This window comes from Maylandia zebra, linkage group LG19, assembly GCF_041146795.1.
Source record: "Maylandia zebra isolate NMK-2024a linkage group LG19, Mzebra_GT3a, whole genome shotgun sequence".
NCBI classification, from domain to species: domain Eukaryota; kingdom Metazoa; phylum Chordata; class Actinopteri; order Cichliformes; family Cichlidae; genus Maylandia; species Maylandia zebra.
In genome coordinates this window covers 23,697,623-23,720,332 of record NC_135185.1, presented here as the reverse complement: position 1 = coordinate 23,720,332, position 22,710 = coordinate 23,697,623, and the positions used below count along the sequence as shown (strand labels likewise).

At 37.9% G+C, this 22,710-nt stretch overlaps 1 protein-coding gene across 1 annotated transcript in view; it reads right to left on the bottom strand.

Annotated features, from left to right (window-relative positions):
• Positions 1-5,552: 5,552 nt before the first annotated feature.
• The window catches only part of stxbp6 (syntaxin binding protein 6 (amisyn)), a 66,866-nt gene continuing 49,708 nt past the window's right edge, over positions 5,553-22,710 (bottom strand). The window contains exons 3-6 of the mRNA XM_004540352.3: positions 19,419-19,549; positions 19,088-19,253; positions 8,352-8,509; positions 5,553-7,081 (exon numbers count right to left, since the gene is read on the bottom strand). Coding sequence (XP_004540409.1) covers positions 7,058-7,081; positions 8,352-8,509; positions 19,088-19,253; positions 19,419-19,549 — 479 coding nt within the window. The 3' untranslated portion in view covers positions 5,553-7,057. The remainder of the gene's footprint in view (positions 7,082-8,351; positions 8,510-19,087; positions 19,254-19,418; positions 19,550-22,710) is intronic.

Sequence of the window (22,710 nt, the reverse complement as noted above, 5' to 3'; positions counted from 1 at the left end):
TATCCATTCAGCTCAAAAATATCCCTTTGAGTTTATTAATAAACACGACAAACTATATTAGGTGTCTTTTGCTAGAGTAATGCAGAATTTGACTTAAGCCGACACAAATCCAAGTATTTGGCAATCCAGGAGACATAAGGAGTAAAGTGAGGACAAACTCGTATGAACAATAAAAGTACTGATCTTTAAAAAGGAAGAAAGGGGTGGTTGAGGTGAATGCATGTCCGCATAATGAATGATGATTCCAGCATAGCTGACATTGCACTCCACAGGAACTCTGAGGCAGAGAGGAGAATTGGGAGGATAGGCTGCTTGATTTAGAGCAAGCAGCTGTTGTGCACTTTACTTCGCTACATATCTGCCAAGTCACTGTGGGCAATCATTGAAGTGACCCAAGCTGCACCGGTCTCTGACGTTTCCTTACATAAAATCCTAATTCTGCCAATTAACATAATCTTTATTCTCCCACTTTTACTCCCCAGTCGAACAGGACACACAGTACTGCAGTTAATTGCATGTGACAAGGAGCACTAATAATTAACGGGTCTGGACAGCAGTAGTGGTGGGACTGTAGCTGTGAACTCCCTCCTCCTCCTCCTCTCCATCAGATGTGCTGACTCGGTGTCTGTGAGATGCAGCTCCTTGTTGGAGACAAGTGACTATGAATATCTCAGCACAGCCAAGGTAAACAGTGTATTCTGACTGACTGCTTCATGGCGTAAGATCATCTTATTTTGCTGCTATTTAACCTTTTGTCTATTTTTAGCTGCTTTGCCGTATGTATCTGTTCTCATATCTTAGTGTTGAAAGTAACTGTATTAAGTGAAACAATTGGTATTTCCTCATCTGTACACTTAAACGGGGCAGAAATCAGTGACAGCAAATGAGGATTAATAATAATGGATTGCATTTATATAGCGCTTTTCGAGACCCTCAAATTCCACTATTCATTCACTCTCACATTCACACACTGGTGGAGGCAAGCTACAGTTGTAGCCACATCTGCCCTGGGGCAGACTGACAGAAGCAAGGCTGCCATATCGCGCCATCGGCCCCTTTATCCAACACCAGTAGGCGGTAGGTGAAGTGTCTTGCCCCAGGACACAACGACCGAGTCTGTCCGAGCCGGGACTCGAATCGGCAACCTTCCGATTACAAGACAAACTGCCCACTCTTGAGCCACGATCGCCCACTTAAGTCAGATACAGCATGAAAGGAGGGGCTGGGGTGGAGATGGGTTGCAAAGCAGCTTGCAGCAGCACAGCAACAGCAGGAAAGCTAAGGCAGCTTGAACAGCTGCATTGGTTCCGACAAGGAAGAGCTGAGGGCTGCTCTATTAAGGGTATGGGATAAAATAACAGAGGAAGGCATAAAGCATGTGGTTATGTCAACAGGTCAGAGACAGCAAACAGTTATGCACCATCTACTTCATTACCTAAAATAATGGCAGATGATGATGGTGTTCATCATTAAACTACTACTGCTGCTGCTACTACTATTAGACTACTAGACTTAGACTACTACTAAACTACTGCAATTAAATATTAGCAATACATACTTTAACAATGCACAGTTCATTTTATTTTAATTTACATTGACTGTTTTGAAATACAGACCCTAAAGAACAAGGAACATGACTTATCATCTGGATACCTGGCAGTTGGATTGATGTAAATATTAACTTAAACAACAAACAAAAAATAAGCACTATAGCAAAAAGCCATCATAACACATATGCCAATCAACAGCTAAAAGGCCACTGTAACAGTAGGTTCTGCCATAACAGTATGTCAGATCAATTAACTGGAAATAACTATGGGGGTGCCATGTTCACCAACCAGGTGCAACACAGATTAATATTAATATATTGGGCTTTGGAGGTCAGTATAAAATTGGCTTTCATCCCTCCTCTAAAGATAAAAAGAAAACACAAACTTAAAGTTTAGTTTCAAATAATATTAGCTCATTAGTTTAATGCTACTTCTGTGCTTAATTTTTGTATTTTGTAATAACGGATTTAGAACTCTTCATTATATCTGCGTACATACTGATAAAGTCTGTAGATTATTGTTATTAATCCTGTTAAGTAAACTATAACCAAAAATACATTACAAACTAATTACTCATATTAATTATACTAATTAGGTCAGGAAAGCAATGCAAAAGTTTTTATTGCACTTTTCTTTTGGTGTACTCAGTTGGTAAAAGTCCTTTCCAGACACATGGCTTTGCATCTCACTATCCTGAATACCTTAAAGCTGCAGTTAATGTCAATTTTAAACTTTAACTTTGAGGTAAAATCCTGTCCTGGCTAATGGGTCTACTCAGGAATCGTTGCAGAGATTTGTATGCGATAATGAGAAGTAGAGGTGCAGTCCCAATTCATTCATCCTTCTAACCTCTGGGTGTAACTTGTAATTACTCCAGTGCGGCTATGGGGTGGTTGGCAGATTAAAAAGAAGTTGCCCTGAGGGTGGTTGGCCAGCCAGTTAAAGAGTCAGACAGCCACCAAGGCTCTGCTGAAGTGACACAAATTCCCTGGCTGACAGGAATGTCAATGCAGCTCTCAAGGTGACACCTGACTGCACAAACTCTCCCGTCTTGTGCCAAGATCACTAAAGAAATACATTACTAAAGTGTTACATGCACACCAGTGTTCACTACATGTGAAAAAAAAGTTAACTGAGATGAGTCTCAGTTAATATTTTAAAATAAATTCTATGATTTCTTTCATCTACAATATATATAAGGAAAATTTAGGATTTTTTAAGAGTCTACAGACTTTCTAAGTAGCACATGTGTTCACGCTGACCTCAGTTAAACTCTTCAGCATTATATGTATGTATATTAAACATGTAACATACACACAGAGGTTTTATATTTGAGGAAATACACCAAATAAATTAAATAAATGTTACTCATACTTTTACACCTATGCTGTAAACACAATTTTGCAAGGGGGTATTTTTTTATAACGTGGCACTGCAGCATCTACGCATACTTCTACCATTGCTAACAGTCCATTATAACACAGTTTAACATCCTTTGGTCATCTTACTCACCAGCTTGTTTGTTCACTGTACATTTTACACATACTGTATCTCCGTACAGTTTTTTCTATACATATTTCTGTACATCGTTACCTGTATATACAAACCTCAGTTGCTTATGTATAGGACCACTTTGTGTCTTCCTTGTATATCTTGTATTCCCCTTGCTACAGGAGCTGTGTAACACTGAAATTTCTCATCCGTGGGATAATAAAGGTTTATTCTATTCTATTACTGCTTGTAATAAGCAGTTATTACAAAACAGCATATGGATTATATTTTTTAATAAAAGAAAAAAGCAAGACAATATTTTACACTACAAACCTCCTACATAATTACATTGATAATGTATCTGTTACTGGAAATGAATCACGACCCATCTTCAGGTTAGTGATTTGCTCTGATTTGTCAGTAACCAGCATTTACAGATACTGAACACGTCTCAGTCATTTCTTCCATCTCACCGCCTGATCCCCTTCCAATGCTAACCAATAAGAGTTGATGTTTTTCAACAAGGCTGGCACACCATCTAGTGGTGTACAGAGGAAATTCAGCTGTGCTTGGTGTATTAATCAAACGTAAAATGTCTTCACAATTTCTAAGTATTTGATTTTTTTTCCTGGATTTGACAAAGAGGTAAAAAGAACTAAAAAAAAAAATTCTTTTTCAAAGAGCATAATGCCAATTTTGTAGATATAAAACTTCAACATATAAAAACAACATGTGGAAAAAGTAACAGGGTCCTAATGTTTTGTCAATTAGTATGGAATCCAAAACAGTATTCAAATGAACCGGGTTGTAATCTTAGCTAAAACAATAGACAATTCCAAGAACTTCACTGTTTCTAGAGCTCAGAGGGAGAGAGAGGAGAGATGGTGGGTTTCAAGACAAAAATCTGGGCTGATGCACAGTGCTGTCAGAGTGAGTAATAGTCCTGTGCACAGATTTCAGTGAGTCTTACACTTACTGCTCTCTCTAAAGCTATAGATCAGGTATTTGTTCTGTCACTAACTGTCATCTGTCCTTCTGCTGTGCATATATCTATCTATCTATCTATCTATCTATCCTTTCCTCTACTCCCACCAAATTTTTTTCCACACCACCTCTATCGCTTCTGTACCTTTAATTTGTTCTCTACCCACATGTTCACCTGTTTTCTCCCCTTTCCATTCCACATCCACCCCCTTACAGTTCTACCTTACATCCATCATCACCACCTGCCTAGTGTAATTCCTTTCTTCCTTTTCGGAGAACCACCTCCACCTGTTTAGCTGAATGTTTCTTTCTGAAGTTCTCATCTCCCTCATGGTTTTATCCTGGAAATGTCCTCCCAAAACTCAAAACTTATTCCCAAACTGCCACCCAAAGAAAAATATATATATGTACTTATTTTTTAAAGGTCATTAAAATATGCTTAGCAGTTCCAATAGGGGGACCTTAGAGTCCAAACAGAACATCAGTAATGCTTAAGAATGCTAAAATAAGAATTATAAAAACTTACTATTAGCAGTTTGCTTGAAAACCACTTGATTAGACCCATGTCAACTGTTTTATGTTAAAATGGCTGCAGTGAAAAATGTCTAAATACATCCTCTGATGTATTTATTAGTGCGGTGCATTTATTTCCATCACATTTTTCTGACCCCATGTTCCAGACTGGGGTCAGTGAATTTTAAAGATTAGTTCTATCAGCCTTAGACTGTCTAGACTTTCTGCCATTATGGTCAACTTACCCTTTGCAACTGAAACAAGAGAAATGAATCAAATGTAAAAATTATATTTATTAGTTTTAAAGTGACGGCAAACACCAATGAATGCCAAAAGTTTCCCTACTCACGGAAGCATCGTCTTCACCTCCAATCAATTATTTTAAACTTTTGGAGCATCACTGCATTTGTTTAAAATTTTAAAATACCTCCTCATGACTTGTAATACAGATTATTTCATTCAGTTGTAATAAAAGCTACAAACATCTTCTTCAGTCACCTTCAAAGGAAGCTACCTAATTGGGAACGTGTAGCAAAACAACCACACAACTCTGTTTCCAAAGAGGTGGGTTGTTACAGAATGCAATAGTTTGACTTAAAGTCTATATTTAAGTAAATATAATGCAAAGACAATATAAAAATATGCATTTTTTTTCTTCAGTGCTTGCAATGTGCTTATAGGGTTTGGAGTTTAACCTCAGCAGACTGAGGTGAGAGACATAAAAAGAGGCCACAAAAGGAAAAAAGGAAGCATTTTACTGTGATTGTGGAGTGGACTTTATTTCATATCTTACAGTATTATAGATGATGAAAGATGAGGTGGAACTGTGAACATCAGCGAAAATGGCATAAAGACCTCTGAGACACTAAACTTTGTAGCAGTGTTCTGTTTATAAGCCGGAAACAACAATGTGAGCTAAATCCAAAACGGTAAACAGCAGTCCATAAAATCATGGACTTTGATTCCACTGTTTGACTGAACTGCTCGAGTTGGCTATAAAAAGGACACAGAATATAAATTTGTCTTTATATCTATTTTTTTATTAAAACAAGTAACATCAAAAGTGTTAGAGGAATAAAAGCACACAAGTGTTAGGCAACCGGAACATTTCATTAGTGAACTCTGTGTTCTGCAAGATAAGGTTCGTCAGTGCATTGTAACATCATGAATTACAAAACTGAAAATATAAAAGAATCAAATACATCTCAAGCGTGAGGGCGGTGTCCTGCCATCAAAGAAGCCAACGTTACGAACAGTGAGCGGATTGAACAACAACAACAAAAAAGAAACAAACGAAAAAGAAAAAACTAAAAGAAGAAAACTACCACACGCCACTGCTGTTATTGAAGACATTTTCTCCTTTATCAGCATACATATTATAATGACCAACCCAAGTTACACAATAAGCACAAGGTATGACTACTGAAGAGTTTAGAGTTGAAATACAGCCAGGATCAGTTTCAAAGCATCCCCATGTTCAGGGACAAATTAGCTCTACAGACACCGAGATAATAGTAGAAGAAGAATTACATGTTGCTTTTTACAGTGCAGAAGCTGGCTTACTGAATTACCCCTGTTAACATAAAGTATTAGACAGAGTACTTCATATACTTTAAAAGCTTATTCTTTAAATGAAATCTTCAAGTACACTTCCCAAAATCTATTCCATGTAGTTTAGGTTGTTTTTCAATGACGGACACATAACAAGAGGGAAAAATATTTCAACATTTTTATATCTTGTCACCCAAACCACTCATCACTCAGTCTCATCAGCAGTTTATGAAATCATATCTTAAACTTTTTTTTAACTAATACTGTTTTGATAGATTTTGAAATTATGGTCCGAGTTTAATGTCCAGAAATCAGAGCAGAAAAGGAAACATTAAATGTCAAACAGAAATGTGATCATCCCTTTCATTCGACTTCCCACTCCCACAAATATCTATTAAAATACAACTTAGGCATCAAATCTAGGCTATTTTTACATATGTGTCTTATTTATATGTTATATACTGGCAGCCAATCCAAAGCCGAGCAATCAGAGGGCGCCCTCACTCATAAATTAAGACTTCATAATTACCGCAGCTCTCATAAATAACCAGTATAAATGGGAGCCAAGCTGTTCCTTAGGAGGGAGTAATTGCCGATGATGATTTGGCAACACGTGTACGCTCTCATTTGTGTGTGAGCGAACGAAAAGAGGAAGTGTCTTGAGTGACTGTCATTATCAAGTAGAGTCATAGCTGTGGCTTGTAACTTTTTTTTGGCAAACAGAAGCATGAAACATTCAGTTGACAGTGTCAAGCAGTTTTGTTTACCTCTCTTCGGTCCCCTGCACGATCCGTCTTTAGGAACGAGAAGCACCGGAGTACAGTAACCCAAAACATTAAAATGTTAACATTGTTAACAAATTTTAATCATATTGAAACTTTTACAAAGAATAAAATCTGGAATCCTTCTCCTGTACAGCAACTGGCGATTGCTGACCCTCCCTTAGCCCAGTTGGTTTTGGCAGTGGTCTAACACTTGTGCTTCATGGCAAGCTGTAGAAACATTTGGGTAGGGTTGAAAGACAATAAAGTGAGAGAATGCAAGAAAAGTGTGGAAGACGCACACACAGAAAGACTACAGGTTGGTGCTAAATAATGAGGAGAATTCTACACATCCATCAAGTGGGGGCAGTAAAGTAGCACACAAAAATGAGGGGTTCGGATTAAAGCTGAAGAGTGCAGCTATGTAGCTGTCAACAAGGGATTGCAGAAGTGGACTCAGACGAAGAGTCAAGGTGACCTACTCGCAGCAGTACAGATGCTTAATGTTAAAATGTAGGAAGAAAAAACCCAAATCCTTCACATTCCAGCCAGCCAATCCATTCTCAAAGTCATCCTCAAACAGAATAAGACAAGACTTTTTATCCGTCTCTAAGGTTACCAAAGCGCTTTCAACTGAGGATTTCAGGCAGGCAACGGCATGAATCTTGATAACGTGCAAGACAAATGACAAGTTTGAAACATGTCATATTTCAAACATATTTCATAACACATTTTACTCGATGCTCATGGCATCAAGTGAAATGGGAAACAAAAATGAAAAATTCTTCGTGGGGGTTGTGCAGTCATGCTCTAAAACCACCAAAGCTATTTCCCTGCTTTTCCCCTGTGGTTATTACAGTTTTTGTAATTTCTCACAGCAGGGAAACACGTCTTTTAGCTGTGAGAGGGCCATGCAATACTCTTCAAATGTCTTTCAATTATCTCACCGTGGCTTACAAGGCGCAATGCATCATTCAACTTCAAAAGGTAGCAGATGGCTTTACTATTAAAGTCAATGATATCCCACTATGGCCAGAAATCATATGCCTGTCAGTGAATGGTGTTGTTGAACAGCAAGCTGCAAACCCGAGGCGTCTGATTTACGATGTTGTTAGATATATGATGATCACAATCAGGTGTGCTCGTTACAAAGCAATACAATATTTGCTCTTGTTTTGAAGTAATAAAAATAAAAGATCATGCACTAATAGCCTCATTAAACAGCATGCAATTAGTTTTCCTGACGACGAAGAGATGTGGGATTGAGGCAGAGTGAGGGAACACCCTATAGAGAACTATGAAATGGAGTCAGTGAAGGGGGGAAAAATGATTATCTTCACAGAGCAGACATGCTCAGGTTTTGGAAAAGGTTTCATCTTCATCAATAATGACTGGTAATTCTGCAACATCTCAAAGTCAGAATTCCAGCGTACTACATTAAAATAGTAATCCCACCTTGCGGTTACATATTGTAATGCATCTTAGTAACAAATGGACTCACCTTGTGTGCAGTGACAGCAAACTGTTCAGCACTGTTCATCATGTCTGCAGTCCTCTCCTCAGCCCGGCCTAATCGCTCACCACGCTCGTTCAGAGCCTGGCTGGCCTTCTGTACAGCACTCGTCACACTGTCTGCAGCTGAGTGTAGTATACTGTTACCTGCAGATAAGGGTAGGAGAGAAGAAGCAAGCCAAGACGTAGGCAAGGGAGGAAAAAGACAAGCAAATGCAACAACAACAAAAAAGGAGTGAAAAGACAAGGGGAAAAGAGAAGAAAAAATTATGTAAACAGATTAGCTGTCATGAAAGAACTGGCGACATCAGCTCAGGGCTGTGCAATCAGTGACCCTAAGCCTCAGTGTTAATTGTGGAAGACAAAACCATGAAAAACAAAATGGCTTCAAACAGGTGCAGTGTGGGAAGGTGCCTAATGAATTTTCTTCAAAGCTGATTTACTTCAAGGTAGGATCAAGGGAAATTAACCTTTCCCCAACTTGAAAGAATGCAACTGCAACACAAGTAACTCCGAATGTAATGTTTCCTTCAGGAAAGCGGGTTATTCTTGGGGACATTCAGCACTACTTTTCTTCAATTTGAAACTTTCGTGGACAGCTTTGTGATTGCGCTGCCTTTTTTTTCCCCCTAAACTACAATATAATAACGAACAGATATGTGCTCGGCGGCATGGGCTACCCCGGAGACCCGTAGTGGATATAAGACACAGAGCACATCTTCAGATAGCTGTGGCAGCCCTGCGGATGTTTCCTCTGACAAGACATTAATCTACCACACATTGGGAGTGCTGCCATTATGCACTACTATAACAACTAGACTGGGAACAGCAATCTTCCTGCTGTTTTCTTTTTGTGGAACAGTTGCACTGCTATATAATTTGTCATTTTATACTGATGTAATTTAAGGGAAATGTCTGCACTTTTTTTTTTAACATTTTCACCTCATACTGCTTTGTCCCAATTCTCCTGGAGTTAAAATGGAACTTTCCACTTTGTGGTGAGACAGTCCACTACCAAACATCATTGAACAATAAGAAAATAGGAAACGACAATAAAGGCAGCTTTACTGTAGCATAACATATAACACAACTTTGGATCATTCTGTCTTTTTTGGGCATTGATCTGTTAGCAACCATCAAAAAGGTCAGGTGAGTGAACTTAATTAAAAACAGATATAAAATGATAATATATAATATTAAAAAATATGCATATAATCAGGTTGAGCCAACAGCACAGAGTAAAGCTTGGAAGTACTGAATGTAATTAGGCTCTGATAAGCCTGATTCTATCTTTTTCACAGGAAAGTGCAATATAGGTAGTGTACATCCTCTGGCATCAAGGCAGGTAGTCACCTACTTCAGTGATTATATGAGAGCCCAAAAGCAGACAGTGAGGCCAGCTGGTGCTCCTTCAAAAGAAGTTAACTTGACAGTCAAAGCAATTTATGTAGAGATGTATCAGTACTGCAGCACACAGATGGATGTGAGTATAGATGTTTACACCCATTCGTGTGCACACTAAATGAAATGGAAACACACACAAGTTTTCCCTTCAATTTTCTTTAAATTACAGTAAATGAAGCACAGTCAATGTGGCAAACACATCTGGACCTTGGAAGAAAAGAGCCGCATACCTCTTCTTTTTCTATTTAGTATAATGTCTACATTTTAAATTCTGTCCACTGCCAGAGTGCATTTCTACACTTTGTCATTATCATGCACTCCCCATTTGATTTCCTTTTTTTTTTTTAAGTTAAAAAAAAACTTTGCTGAAAATATACTTTCTCCTAGGAAATATATTCTCTTCACTAGAAAGGATGAGACCTTTTCACCTTCAGACAGATTCTTCTTAATCCTCTCCTCCTCCAGGGAAGCCCTGGGACTAATACTCCCTTCATCCTCAATATAACCCCAACACTCGCAACCACCCAACACCATGCAGACTCAATAAATATATCTATTTATTTGTCTCCCCACCAATATCACGTCCCTTTTTTTCCTCTGTTCCCAGAGATGTGTTGCAGGCTGCAACACAGGCTGTAGAAAGTACTCAGATAAAAGACAGGGTGGAGACATTCTGGAGGGTTTTTGATAGGAGGTGCAGTATCAGAAGCCAAATGAAATGTGTAGGAGTAGATTATGTTATGTGGTGCCATCGTTGTGCTGCTCTGAGCCTAGTGTCTGCACTTGAAGTGGAAGCTGATCAGCCACTGTTATCAAAAAAGATAACTTATATGGGTTTTAATTCAAGCTGAAGTTTAAAGTATCTCCTATTATGACACTGATGTCGCACTAGTAAATCTTAAAGAGGAGCTTTTTGTAAAGATTTGTCAATCTGTGACAGCGCTGAATCTGCTAAACCCATGACGCGCCTGTCTCGACAATGTCAAAGGCATTTGGTTATTTTACTCACAGAAATCAACATGATCAGCCAGGGTTTCTCAAACAATGGAGGCTAAAAAAGGCAAGCTGTTTGCTGGCAAAATATTCTAGAAAAATAAAAACTACAAGCAAAGGCAAACATAACAAGGAAGTGGGGTGTGGGGTGGTGGGATAATTCAAAGTCAACCCTTCCTTTTCCACTTTGTCTGTAAGCAGCAGATTACAGCCTGCGCTGCTGTGAGGCAAAGAAAATAACCTGATAGTTATCAACAAGAGCATGTCAGATACACTTCACAAGATGCTGACAGCCAAGTCACATTTACTATTACAATACATGGGATTGATAAGATTGGACACAAAAGATCCATGCTGGAGTGCTTTTAATATTTCAGGCTGTCAGTCTGTTAGAATAAAGCTGTAGGGTATAATGTGTGTGCAGGTGATTTAGGGGAGAGAATGTTTTGCAGTCATTTGTTACGCATTAGCGTGCGCATAACAGCTCCAATGAGATATTATGAATGAGGCTGGTGTTATTCATGCAAATATAAAATGTACTGTCAAGGATGTTGGTAAGTGCAGCCAATGCTTAATGCTCAGTTTCACCTCTATCACCAGCATTTTGACTCTGAAGTACAGAATAGCCCATTTTCATCTTGCATAGAGCTTCTTTGCATTTTTCTATTGTGTTAATCACAATTACCAAAACAAAGTAATATGTGAAAATTTTTTTTCACTAATTCAAAGAAAAGTAAAAAGCAGATTAACAAAAACTTAAACAATACTGTGTACTCACAACATTAAAATAAGAATAAAAACAGCAAATACCTTCAGTTTTACTCTGTTAATTTGGTCATGTTTGCATCACACCTGCTTGAAGAAGATCCTTGGCATTAGGGATGTTCATGACTGAATCTTCAAAATGTTTTACATTTGTATTGTAATACAGCATTCATTCTAAACTTCTTAAATTTGCCCAAATCTAAAAATACCACAAAACATTCAAAGTAGCACTGAAACTAAACTAAGGTGAAACATCTTCAAACTGAAATGAGCAAACCCTTTGTAGAAAGTACCTGGAATTAGACTGAGAAAAAAATGAGAACAACTAAAAAATACAAATACAACCATTCTGATAATACAAAAAACTAACTCCGATACCAATATTATCCTATACTCCTGTTTTTAAAAATTAAAGCAAAAAGGTAAAACAAGGTAAACAAGGATGTGTGTGAAGGATGCTATGAGTATAAAATGCATTTTTCTATTGTAACTGCAATTTTCTGATAATAGTTTATCTTAAACTGAATGTATTAACAATTTTAATGTTTTTGTGATGAAAGGACACCTTTCAATTTATTTTTTTGGATTAAAAAGAGTATTGCGGATGTGTGTGTGTGTGTGTGTGTGTGTGTGTGTGTGTGTGTGTGTGTGTGTGTGTGTGTGTGTGTGTTTGTGTCTGTGTGTCTGTGTGTCTGTGTGTCTGTGTGTGTACCAGTGGAGAGAACTAAATCAAAGAGCTAAATACATTATAAAGGCCAAAAGAAGCTTTAAACAGAGTAAGTAAATCTTCCAAGAAATAGAAAAATGCTCCAAAAATTAAATACTTTACATTCTTCTATATGTGGATCAGTCAAACAATGTCTTAATACCTGTCAATGTTTTCCCCAAAGGTTACATTTGTTGTGTAGAAAATGAGCATGGCAGGTAAAGCCCTCATACCAAATGATTTAGACACAAAAGAATGATGTACAAAATGATGGATTAAAATCATAAAACAGACTTCCTAGGAGCCTAAAGGCACAGCTATGCTGCTCCTACTCCAAGATAACCAACCCCCCCGTTGCAGTTTAATTAATGCAAATCTTGACATTACCCACCGCAACATAATGAAAATATAGCTGAGGTTCAAACAAGAAGGGCACATCCCCTTGGCTCCAGATGTACACTTATTATTTCTCTATAGCCAGTTATCCAGTTTCTTTTTTAATCCAATCACTGTTCCACACATTCATCCTGCACCTTTTCCCCATGGTCAAATTACTTTCTTCTATTAAATTTTCACCCCCAAATCTCCATTTAATCAAGCATACTCACTCCCTCCAGCTCCTTTAAGTATCTGTACCCGACTTCCCACCCACCTCAGGCAGCACTTACTTACAATAAAATACATACTGGATACCCTGCATATCAAATAACATCACTTTATTTCAAGTTCCAAAATTTTCTGCTTTTTATTTATTCTCCAGAATTCAGAACCTTAAGTTGTTTAGAGTCACACAATATTTATTTCAACCTACGTAAACTCAATTACGTTCTCCTAATTTTCAAGTCCATGAGTTTAAAAAATGATCTTATTACCAGTATGTATGCATCCTACAGATGTGTGCATTAATTCTGGGATGTGAACCCTGAATGATGCCACAACTTGTTTTCATGAAGGCAAAGGACAGACCTTTGAACAGTTGGCCTTTAGGTTAGTCACAGTTAAGCTGTTTAAAAAGTCTTCAGCAAAGTACTAAATCCTAAATGTAACACAGAGCTGCGCCAGCACTGACAGAAAAATAGCTACTAGGTATTCATGAACTGCCTACTCGCAGCAGCATTAATCAGCAGATTAATGTTAGCATCACACAATGCATTACCAGCCATAATTTCCATGATTACAGTCTTTACTAAGCTTAAATGCTAATTTGTAATATGCTTCACAGGAGTGGAGACTATACTGAGGAAACAATTAGGGAAGAAGCACTTTGTCATTGTGCTACCTTTGAACCCCAGATTGTTATTTACACTCTTGAAGAAAAGAAATACATCATATGAAAACTGTTGGCTTTTCTGACATTCTCCAACAAAACACTGTAATCTGAGATTTTACATTTTTATCATTTAAGTGATTACAAAAAACAAACAAACGGGAAAATTGACGAAACCACTGCCATTTATCACAACCAAATCCTTCAATCCAAGGGTTTTAAGATTAAGGGCAAAAGATTAGTATCTCAATAGGGACCAACCTAGGGAACATGTCTTATTTCAACCTTTGACATCCAGAGTGTGCTGTTATCTTTGCTACCAACGTGACTGGTGTCATCATACTGTGATCTAAAGGAATCTCTAAGGCAAAAAGGGGCTGTGTATGCCAAAAAACAGACTACTTGTCTCTAAAGAACTCCCAAATTTCATTACGAGATCTGCAAGGGAAAAGTCTTTGTAGTCTAAAACGAAAGTCTGAATAAAATTACAAGTGCAGGCAAGGACCTTTAATTTAAATATACTGGTCACAGCTTGGAGCTGACCAAAGACAACTTTTCAGCAGAACCTCATACCAACTCAAGTATCAGGGTTTGGGATTACTTCACTGAATCAAATTATGGCAGTGAGTTATTAATACATCATTAAGACTATGAAAAGATGAAATGTGTTATAGAATGGCTTACACAAATGCTCAGACTGCAATGTTGTGGGCAGTGTATGCAAGGAACGCTTCAAACATTTCATTATCAGCACTATCAAAGTTTTATCAATTGAAAGTTAAAGAACCCCTTTACCAGAAAACACCTTGCAGGCAATAACACCTGCAAGGTGTTTTCTGGTAAAGGGGCTGAGGCCAGGGGGTCTGCTTTCTTTTTTCATAAAAAATGTTAATATTTTGTTCAACTTCCAAAAGCTCATGTTTTCTATATGCTGTTCAAGTATATCACCTCATCAGTGAGCCCTGTTTCAAAGAAAAACAATTTCAAACAAATTTTAAAAAGCCAACATTTTGTAATGATTTTTTAAATACACATACTGCACCTCTGCACAGATTTCATTAGTGACCATGTACACAGTTTGTTAGAGGGGCCAAGGACAGCGAACATAACTCATATAACCTTTGGATATAAACTCAAAATCCCTTCCAGCAATGTACATCTCCATACAGGGACACATGCCACTGAAAGCAATGTCCTTGTACTCACTTGAAATGTATAAAACATGGCTCTCTGTACGGCTTTCAGGGAAAAAAATAGCAAGTACGAGTTACAAGTTTGTTCATTCCTGTCTGAATGAACAATTTATTGTGGTCAGATTTCAAAGTGTAACTACAGCAGAGGGATGATAAATTACAGAAAAAACTGAATCCTTGACTCTTGAGTTAATTTAGTAGCACTGCTGTGCTTTAAGAAGCAATTTGCTGGCGTGGTTAGGCCCAACTTCCAATAACCCTCCCCTAGGAGGGAATAGTTTTTGCAAATCAACACATCTCTTTCCTGACTGGGTGTGTTTTTTTGTGTTTTTAAATGTAAAACTGTGTGGTTTAATGAGCATGAAAATGTTTTCTATCACATTAATCAATACTTACACTGTACATATGGTAAATTAAAACCACAAGCCTTAAATTGTATCTCCACCATTACAAAAAAATTGGACAGAATTGTAAGACTTGTAAAAACATGCTGAATCACTTTACTCATCTAGTGGTGCTGGCTTTTACTTCAATTTGTGCCCATTTGTTCAGTTATTAGCAAGAAAATGAAAACACACTCCTATTGTGTCGACATGAGACCAAGGAGACCAACAGGAGCCTTTATATGGTAAGGTAACGACCCCCTTTTGATCAATCACTTGGCAATGGTGGGAAGGAAAAACTCCCCACTTCATGAAACCTCCTGCTCCTTCCTGAGCAGCCATCAGCCATGACCGGTTGGAAGTGATGGGAGGAAGACAAGATACTGTAGTTCCTCAAGCCTGGTGATAAGTGGAACTCATCACTGATTAATAGAAGATATCTTTTCTGAGGTCTAGGTCATATCTAGAATTGGGTGGAGCAAGTTATTCAACTATAAGGGGGCGGGACTTTTAATTTAGTGCTTACCTCGTCTTAGCAGATGACCTTGATGTGAAACAAATTCTTTCCTCCTTCTGTTCAAAAAGACCTTGCAACGGAAAATGACTGAACCTACATCTTGGCCTTCTGTGACAAGAGAATATCAAAAGTCATGATCAGCTTTGTTAAAACACGCAGGTTGGAATTGGATGAGAGGGACTGGATTATTGTGTTAAGCACACAAGTGTTCAGTTCTTTTTTTAATAAACTAATGCAGTTAGAGTTTGGTTATGTATAAATGGGTCACACAATTAATCCTGTATAAAATGTATTTAGTGTTGAAGAAATAAAGTTTAACGAAAAGGTTTGGAAACACTTTGGAATTACAAATATTTTCAGCACTGATCATTAATGAGCCATAAAATGTGGTCTGATGTTTGTCCAAGTCACAATTATAGACTAACACAAATTTGCCTAAACTAATGACACACAAACATTTGTACTTCATAATTATTAGCAGCCCAAGCTGGAAAAATTCAGTGCCCCCGGCTACAATTAAGGCGTAAAAATTCAAATTACTGTCAGTCTGGTTTTTTCGAGGAAAAACTGTTTGTGTAAATCATGGCTCAGTCATAAAATACTGACACAGGGCAAACAAAAGACAAAGAAACACTGACAGTTTCATGCATCTCTGTGAACAGTTTCAGATGAATGGCTAAAGCTCTTCTGTATGGAACTTGCATGTTCACCCTGTGCAACACAACAGCTCTGACACTGAACCTTTTTATGCATGAATACCTAACACTGTTCGAGTTGCAAAGGTCATGTTAGAGGAAACATTAGGTTTGAACTCTGCAAATGTTGAAGAAACACTGACGCCGAAACTGCATTAGGCTAACTGCAAAAGATTTCCATTCATTCTCATGAAAATATGCTTGGTTTTTGAGGTGAAAACATTCTTAGAAATTGCACATAATGGCACCAGGTGTTCGCGTCTCTCTAGAAAAGTCTTAACCCATCATTTCTCATTAAGGGAAATCATTAAACATTAAGTGGAAAAACAGGAGAAGCAAAATTAATTCAGAATCAACTCACGAATACATGCCAGTTAGACAGGTGGGAATTGGAGTCCAACATCGTATAACAATGTGGGCAACAGCCCAACTCGGCACTGATAACAACTCAATTAGCACACTGGCTGCTTTTATTTCTGCACTGATTACATGCCTCATCAAGGATCAAAAACATATGCCCATGCATCTGAACCGTAATGTTCTGAGAGAAGGCTTTTAAAAAAGATAGGAAGAAACGAAAAAAGAATATAAAACATCTAACAAAAATATAAATATACATACAGGCTAAGGTTCAAAGTTGCTCAAGATCTAAATAACAAATAAAAAAAATGCAAATGTAAATGAATCATGATATGAAATCTTTCAATCACTTTAATTCGTCACTACATCATTATCAGACTAAACATCATTTGAAATGATGGTTGTGTTAAAAGGCACTGCATGGATAAGCAGTATTTACATCCGTTTGTTACTTTCAATGAACTTTTGTAGTGTCATGTAATCATCATCAAGAAGATGTTAAACAATGCTCAAATGCAACCTGACATTACCTTTTACATTTGGGGTATGCATGAGAAAACACTTTTTACTGTGCATTAATATCATGCTTTACCTTTGCCATCTTTAATGACAGCACATCACACCATCTGCAGGAATGCAAATCAATATATTTGCATATGCACTGCTTTGGAGCTTGATTGCTACTAACTACTAGCAACACTGGAATTATCTGCCTCACATTTCTACCTTTGTCTTTATAGGACTCTGCCATCTCAGGTATTGCTGTAGTTAGTCTCCCACAGTTATGGTCCCACACCTGAGCAGCGTCATGATTTTTGTTTTGCACTGGTGTGAGACTTAAACTGGAGTGGACAGGACTGGCAGTATCCTCTTTGTTCATTCTGTTATGGTGAAGTTTTTGATCCATCACGCTAAAGCTTCCTCTACAGATGATGGTTACATATCAGATTGCTTCATGGTCAATAGCTTCTTTTACAACTACCAGTTTGGCATGTACAAAACTGTATTTGAAATAAAACTTTATTACAAGTATTTATATCATGAATACTATACTATTTATATCAGAGCTACACTCCTCAGATTTATTAAACTTTGTATGGTAAAATCAATGCTACAGTGCATTGTAATTTTCTAAAACACCGCAGGCATGTATTTGATATACAACATTTGCAGTACATAATGCATCCTACTCTATGAACCCTGGGTTAATGCTCTTTGGTACACCACTACCTTCCCACCTACACATACAAAGTACATCCCAAGTTCATTTGAAGAGAGCTAAATATGAGCATATATTTCAGAGTAGGAGGAAAGTCATGGCAATATAACAATGCTGAGAAGAACTGGCAGGTTTGTCATCAATGAATAGATGATGGGCTCCCACGCACAGTAAGAAAAATGGGAACAATACAAATCTGAACTTAACTACAGTGTCATTATACACATAATTTATATTTCAGTCATTAGTCCCTACATTCTACTATATGTCCGATAACACTTTTTAACTTTTAACCTACAAATTCACAAAACTGGCCCTTTCATATCATGAGGCGACGTACATAAGGAATACCACAAATCACAGGAACTCTCAGTCATTATTATTTATAGATTTTTCATAAGATTCACAATCAAAAAGTCCTGTTTTTCAGAAATATCTATTTCCGGTAGCAGATTTCTTTATGGGTTGTGCAGGAGGACACAACACATGGGTCAGCTGGGGAATGCGTTTTCATAAATATTTCTATGAATAATACAATAGGCTGAGCAGTTCTCAAAGATGAAACTTGGAGGCAAAAACAGATCAATATCTGATTAAGCCACCCAGGATGCTGCATTGTTACCATCACCACAACCCACCTACAGTAAACAAACCTCTTACGGCAGGGAAATTACCAAGTATGGTGAAAACATTTGGCAGCTGATTATGCAATGACTCGTTTGATCAGCACCTCCTTGCTTGTTAGTTGGGCATGAAATACACTTTTTAAAAAAAACAAACAAAAAAAAAAAAAAACAGAGGTTAGTGTTCAGTTGAGTGTTTGCTCACTGATTCAATACCAGTGTCAGAGTTATTTTAAAGGGTAAAAATCATTCAAAAACAATGATTCTCATCAGGCACACAGCAAAATGTGTTAAAATAGGAAAAATTATTATTTAGTGTTCTAGTGTGTGTTTATATGTGCTGTATAACCAGCTGATCTGTGCCAGACGCTTTGAGTCACAACTGATATATTTCGTTGGACATCCTCTTTGACCTCACGTCAGCAGAGCGCCCAACAGATGCTGTGTACGAGGAATAAGCATGCATTTTCATACACACCAGGTGCTGTTTGTCATCATACGTAATTAGATTCAGACTGGCTTACAGCACAGCATGATAGCAGCGAGTCTGGCGCTGTAGAGCCAGTGGATTTTGAAAAGTTTTTTTTTTTTTCGTCTTACCCCCTAGCAGTTTGGACTGACAGTTGACAAACTCTGGCTTCCGTGCTGAGCTGTAACGCTGGCAGGTGTGGTGGAGAATCTGGATAAAGGTGCACTTCTCCCCTGATGAACCAGCAACCCACTGATCGAAAGCGGTATCAAACATCAGGTCAAACTCCGGACAGTCCTTGGAACAGCAGTGAAAGGGAGACACCAATAAGAAGTGAGAGTGTGTAGTAAGGGAAAAGGAACAAGAAGTAACTATAAGAAAATTGAGAACGGAGTACATAGCAACATGCTTTGAATTAGCAATACTTGTGTTCACTGGGAAAGGAGAAGGGAAATTACATACTTTGTTGGGGTCAATGCCGTTGACCTGCCGTAGCTGGTCAATTGTCCACTGTGACCTTTTTACAAAGGCAGATGATCCTTGGAACTGCTTCACCTTTGTGATTGAAACATGGGATGGTTTCTTGTTCGTCACTGTAGAAACAAAAGCCAAACAAGAGTAAGGCCTAATGGAGCAATAATTAAAACAACATTAAATTTCAGAGTACGAGGTTTCTGTGTAACCTGTAGACCCCATGCACATGATTCCCAGACAAGTTTTGATTAGGAAAATTGGACAGCTCAGGTCATCACATGTGGAATATTAGTCAAGCAAAAGTCACGAGCTTCCTTTCTGTAGGCGGCAGAAACAAAGGGATCCATTAACAATGATTACTTCGCTTCTAGAGCCAACAGCAACAGAGACCATGATAAACATTTCCTATTAGAAGACACAGCCTAACCCTGAACAGATACGCCCTGTAAACATGGCTTTTTTATTATTCATACCAATCTGTGTGCAGTAATCTTATATACAGTAAACTGCGCTATAAATTTCTGTTGTGCTCTAACAACATAATGCCATATTTTTTACTACACTACTTTGAAAAACATAAAGTCTTGGCTATATTGTTTCTGTCGCCAGAAAACAGTGTGGGACACAGCTCCGGTCTCTGCACTGATGTGATGTATTTCTTCTGCACTGCTGACTAAAACTAATTGAAAGACATAATATGAGCTCGGTGGGGGTGGGGTGAGGGGCATTTAAACAACTCGCCAAAAACAAATGAATAAAATATAATCTAAAAGTGCTTATTAGGTGCTGGGGATTTTTTAATCAGTAACTTTAGTATCTACAAATCAGAGTTAATTGCCCAGCTGGTTGATAGCATATTCTTTCAGGTATTTTATGTGTAGTTTAGTATATATGACTAAGGCTTCACTCAAACTCCTGTCCTCAGCTTCCCCTCCAGTTATCCAAGCATTGCAGAACATATGTTTATATTGCACTTCTGTGTTTAACTGTAGGTTGGCATTTGAGAATAAGACCACCAGATTTCTGTAGCGCGTCAAGGCTTTTAGTTTGGACAAAATGTTCAAACTAAAAGACTGTATTTTGGAGCTCTGTGTCATTCTCAGGGACAATTGGTCCTGCGCTGCTTTTTTAACCCAGGCAGCAAAGGTCTGCTTCCGCTCTCTCATATCCTCCATTGTGTCATGTCAGAGAGATGGAAGTGTGTGGGTCACTTTCTCTGCATTCTCTCCAGTTTTTTACCCTACACTTCTTTTAAAAAAAACAAAAAACCCCAAGACTATGCTGTTCCATTTTCCCTGTTGTTCTGGTTCACTTTTTGAAAGACTTTCCACACCTGTTTCTGGAAATGGAAAATAAAGGTAGGGCTGAATGTCAGGCCAGTAAGCAAACTCCCATGAGATGAGAGATCTTTGGATACGTTTTGTGTATCCATTTAGACAGCTGCAGTTCATACTTGAGTTGCTGGCCCGGGTGGAACAGACAGATAGATGAAGACAAGCATTTCTTCTTCTTTCCTACAACACCTTCCTCATCTTTTCTTTGAGAATTTCAATCAGATAAAGAATCACAACCATGATTTACAGATGAACAGAATGATCACATCTGTCTTGTGTCACAGTGAAGGCTAATAGGAGCTCTTGAAAGCAGAAAATTTCATAAAGCAGACGACAGGCTCGGTGTAATGAACCAATGTGCTGAAGGGTAGAAATGCAGAACCTAAGGTCATTCACTTCCCAGCGAGAATAATTTATCTTTTACTTACACTGGTGGCAGATGATAGGCTATAATACAGAGCCACTACTCTCCTCAAAATTATCAAGTAGAAATTGTAGAAAATGGCCTACTCGTCATGGCGCAGGAATTAATCCTTATTTTCTATTATCAATGAATGTCATTTTTTCCCCCCGAATTAATTCAAATGTCCTTTCTAAAAAAAATGTAATTTCAAATTTATATCCATCTTAAAATGGGGAAAAGTGGGTTATCCTTATCTTTTCAGCATTTTGATTAATACGGTGCAAAAATCTTAAGCCACTCTTCATTTCTCTGTGCTCTGCTGGAAAATGGGAATGGTGCAATGATATATTGAAATGTGAAACATACACTGAAATCCAGTGTATTGGGCAAAGATTCAATGGCAATGAATTTGAAAGTCAGTATTTGGTTTAAATGCCTTCAACGCAGCCTGAACTGTCTTAGGAAAGTGTTCTTTTAATTTCTTCAGGGAGTCTTCAGGAATAGTTCTCCGAACCTCGTGACGGACAAAACTCCTTTTTGGATGTTGGCTACTTTTTGTTCTGTTCTCTCTCTAGATGATCCCACAATGAGTCGATAATGTTGAAGTCTGGGGAGGTCAACAGGGTCAATGGGGAGGTCAATGCATTACTTAGTGTTCCACTGTGCGTTTTTCTATCCAGGTACTCACTTACTGCATTGGCAGTGTGTTTGGGCTCATTGCCATGATGAAAAATGAAGCCAAGCAGATATTTTACAGATAGCATTGCATAACAAAAATCTCTTCTGTGTTTCTAATTTAATAAATTTCGTTATTTCCCCATGTAGCGTCACATGCATCTTCTCAAGTCCTGGGTCAGGTCTTTGTTATATTTTTCTTATTTCTCAAGGGTATGACTTTTAAAATCCTGTTCACCTGCTGTAAATAGTTTTTCAGGCCTGCCACCTCTTCTGTTCTCTTTCATTTCTCTTTCTCTTTTTTTATTTTGTTTAAGGACACAATGCACACCCTGCTGAGACACAGGTCAACAGGTCTTTCAGAATCAATTTGTTAGTGCAAACATTCTTTGTTGTTATTGGCATTTTCAATAGATTTAACCAAAGAAATGTGAACGAATGTGATTTTGCAATAGATACAGTTCAAAATTGGTCAAGTTTTCTGTTATGTGAACACAACACTGGTCCATTTCCCTTGAGTTAGGTGCCTTTTTTATGCTTGAATGGTTCACAGGTCATAGGCTCCAGCGCCCCCCGCGACCCTGAAAAGGAGAAGCGGAAGCGAATGGATGGATGGATGGATGGTTCACAGGTCAGTGTTAAGTGGAGTTACAAGGACTGGACTAAAATTGAGCCAATGTTCAAAAGATTTTTTTATTAAACTTGAATTTTAGATGCAAATACAAAGAAATTAAGGTTGGCTCAAGATTGATAAATTACTAATCTATCAAATGTTAAGCATGATCTGTCTCTTTATTTGGCTGAAGATGCCAAGCTCCACAATGAAATGTGACTAGAAATCCTTTTCACAAAATGTATTCTGACTCAA